We start from the raw sequence: 2,785 nt of genomic DNA, 5'->3' as shown, positions 1-2,785 counted from the left end.
GCCTTCCATAGTGGTTGCATCATTTTACACTCCCACCAACAGTGAATAGGGTTCCGGTTTCTCCACAACCTCACTGACATTTGATTTTTGCTGTTCTGTTAAATTTTGCTATTCTTTCTGTGGTTGGATGAATATCTAATATTTGTTTTGATTTGCATCTCTCTTAGAGCTAGGGATTTTGAACATTTTTTTCACAAATAATAATTTTTATTTGTAATTATTAAAAGGCTGAATTTTAAACAGATTCTGGAACTGGTGGCTCATAACCATCAGCTCGTTCAACTTTTGCACCTGTCTCATCTCCAGTAGCTTTTCCAGAGCTACCACCTTCACCATGAAGCTCCATGAGTTTTCCCAATTCAAACTTGGGCTTCTTCAGCATTTTTACTTTCCTAACAAATACATCATGGAAAGGATAAATAGATTGGCAATACTTTTCTATGTCTTTTCCAATGCTGTCTGGAATCAATTTATTGACCACCTCTTTCAAGTCATTTGTCTGCACCTCTCGCATCATGATTTCCATCATTTTCTTCCGGATTTGGCGGACCTGTTGGTGCTCAGCATAAGATGTCTTCCGAATTTGATTGTTGCATTTTTTTGTGAAACCAACACAAAATAGACGGAGCAAATAACCATCGGTGGTTTTGACATCAACATGTGCTTCAATCATGGTCTGCCATTTTTTGACCATGGAGCACATTTTGTCCCGGGTAAGATCCATGCCATGGAAGTTGGTGAAGCAGTTTTTCCCTTGAACATCCTCAGTAATTAGCTTGAATTTTCTAAACGCAACTTCGTCATTTTGCAAATCAGCAAGGCTCACTTCAAAAACACGACCCTTGAGTCCATCAGACACAATTTTGGTTCCTTGAGCCCTTGTGACTAATGTCTTCCCAATATTTCTTATATTGAACATTGCTGGCGCCTTTATATCATACCAATCTTTCTTAGAAATTGGATCAACCACTTTCTTCTTGGCTCCTTTTTTGCCACCTTTTGTAAGGCACTTGTTCTTGCCGACCGCCATGGTGGTGCCGAAGGAACGAAAAGGGATTTTGAACATTTTTTGTGTGTTTGTTTAGCATCTGAATGTCTTCTTTGGTGAACTGTCTGTTCACACCTTGTGCCCATTTTTCAACTGGGTTATTTTCCTTTATCTTGTGGTGGTGCTCAAGGATTGAACACATTCTAGATATAAGTCCCTTGTCAGACATGTCATTACGGAATATTTTTTCTCAATTAGTGGCTTCTCTTTTTTCCCTATTGGAGTTTTTGGATATGCATAGGGATTTAATTCTTAGAAGGTCCCATTCATCTATTTTACCCTCTTCTGGTTGTAGATTTTCCTGGATGCTTGGAAGACTGTTTATGTGGTGGATTAGGACTTCTAGAGTTCTTCCAAGCTTTCCTTTAATGAAGTCTACAGTCCTTGGTTTTAGTCCTAGGTCCATAATCCACGTTGAATTAGTTTTTGTGTATGGAGTGAGGTGTGGATCTTGCTTGAGTTTTCTGCAGATAGTTTTCCAATTTTGCCAGCACCATTTGTTAAAAAGGCTGTCGTTTCCCTACTTAACTGATTCCATCTCCTTGTCAAAAATCGGTTGACCATAGGCAGATGGGCTGATTTCTGAATTCTCAATTCTATTACATTAATCTATCTATCTGTCATTTTACCAGTGCCATGCTGTCTTGACAACCATGACAGTGTAGTAGGATTTGAAATCAGGAAGTGAGATGTCTCATACCTTGTTTCTCTTTTTAAGGAGTGTTTTGCTTGTTATGGGCCTCTTTCCATTCCAAATGAAATTGGAGATTGCCTTTTCCATCTCGTTTAAGAATGGAATTGGTATTTTTATTGGGATTGCATTGAATGTGTAAATTGCCTTTGGTAGTATTGACATTTTCACAATATTGAGCCTTCCTATCCATGAGCAAGGGATATGCTTTCACTTCTCCAGGTCTCTTTGTTTCTTGTAATAATGTTTTGTAATTTTCTTTGAATAGATCCTCTGTTCTTCTGGTTTGGTTACTCCTAAGTATTTTATCTGTGATTAGCTTTTGTGAAGGGTATTTTTTTCCCTCGGCTATAGTTCTGTGTTCTCTGTCACTGGAGAGAATTATTCACATTTGTTTGTTTATATGTTTGACTTAATAACCTAACCAAGATTTCCAACGCTAGGCAGCATTCAGTAATTATATTAGTCTTTCTTTCTTACTAATTATAATGAATATGTATGAAAGAAACAAAATTTAAATTTCTAAGGACTCTAAGAAAGTAAATAACAGCCAGATTTAAAAATGTTGAAGAACATGAAGAGTGAGGATTACAATCTCCCAAATTTGACTCAACGTTAACTACATTGTGACAATGCAATCTGGATGAAGGGGTCCAGAAAGGAGAATAATTATGAGGGAGAATTTTATAATAAAATGAATTATTCTTATGTTTGCAGGATGGACAGAGACAATATATTGAAAGTGTTGAAAGTTTTTTTTAATATAACTACATTCAATTCATTGACTACAAGATGTAGATAGGAAAAGAATAAAAATTATCAATATGGAATATTTACATATATTACTTATTTTATGTATATAAAAAATTCATTGTTTCCAACTTTTTTTCCCCATCACCAATTATCATATCTTTTTTTTTTTTAATGTTTACTTTTTTTGGGGGAGGGGATTCCATTCATTCATTGTTGCACCCTTCTCCCCGCACAAACCCCTCCCCCCTCCCCCCCACATTTGCTTCTCTCCTTGAAAAGCAAAAGAAAAACTC

General features: G+C 36.4%; 2 protein-coding genes across 2 annotated transcripts in view; both read right to left on the bottom strand.

The window, feature by feature from the left end:
* NRG3 (neuregulin 3) overlaps positions 1-2,785 on the bottom strand; it is a 1,124,911-nt gene that overhangs the window by 712,251 nt on the left and 409,875 nt on the right. The gene's annotated exons all lie outside the window — the stretch shown is intronic.
* LOC102870947 (40S ribosomal protein S3a-like) lies at positions 236-1,030 on the bottom strand. Its single transcript, XM_006902509.1, has one exon. It carries the CDS (start codon positions 1,028-1,030, stop codon positions 236-238), a length of 795 nt encoding a protein of 264 aa, XP_006902571.1.

This window comes from Elephantulus edwardii, unplaced genomic scaffold (assembly GCF_000299155.1).
Source record: "Elephantulus edwardii isolate Elephantulus edwardi_28Jun2011 unplaced genomic scaffold, EleEdw1.0 scaffold00421, whole genome shotgun sequence".
NCBI lineage: Eukaryota > Metazoa > Chordata > Mammalia > Macroscelidea > Macroscelididae > Elephantulus > Elephantulus edwardii.
This window is presented reverse-complemented; position numbering and strand designations above follow the sequence as displayed.

Bases quoted from the DNA above. Each gene is read 5' to 3' on its own strand.
- LOC102870947 (XM_006902509.1), bottom strand. From the start codon at position 1,030: ATGGCGGTCGGCAAGAACAAGTGCCTTACAAAAGGTGGCAAAAAAGGA.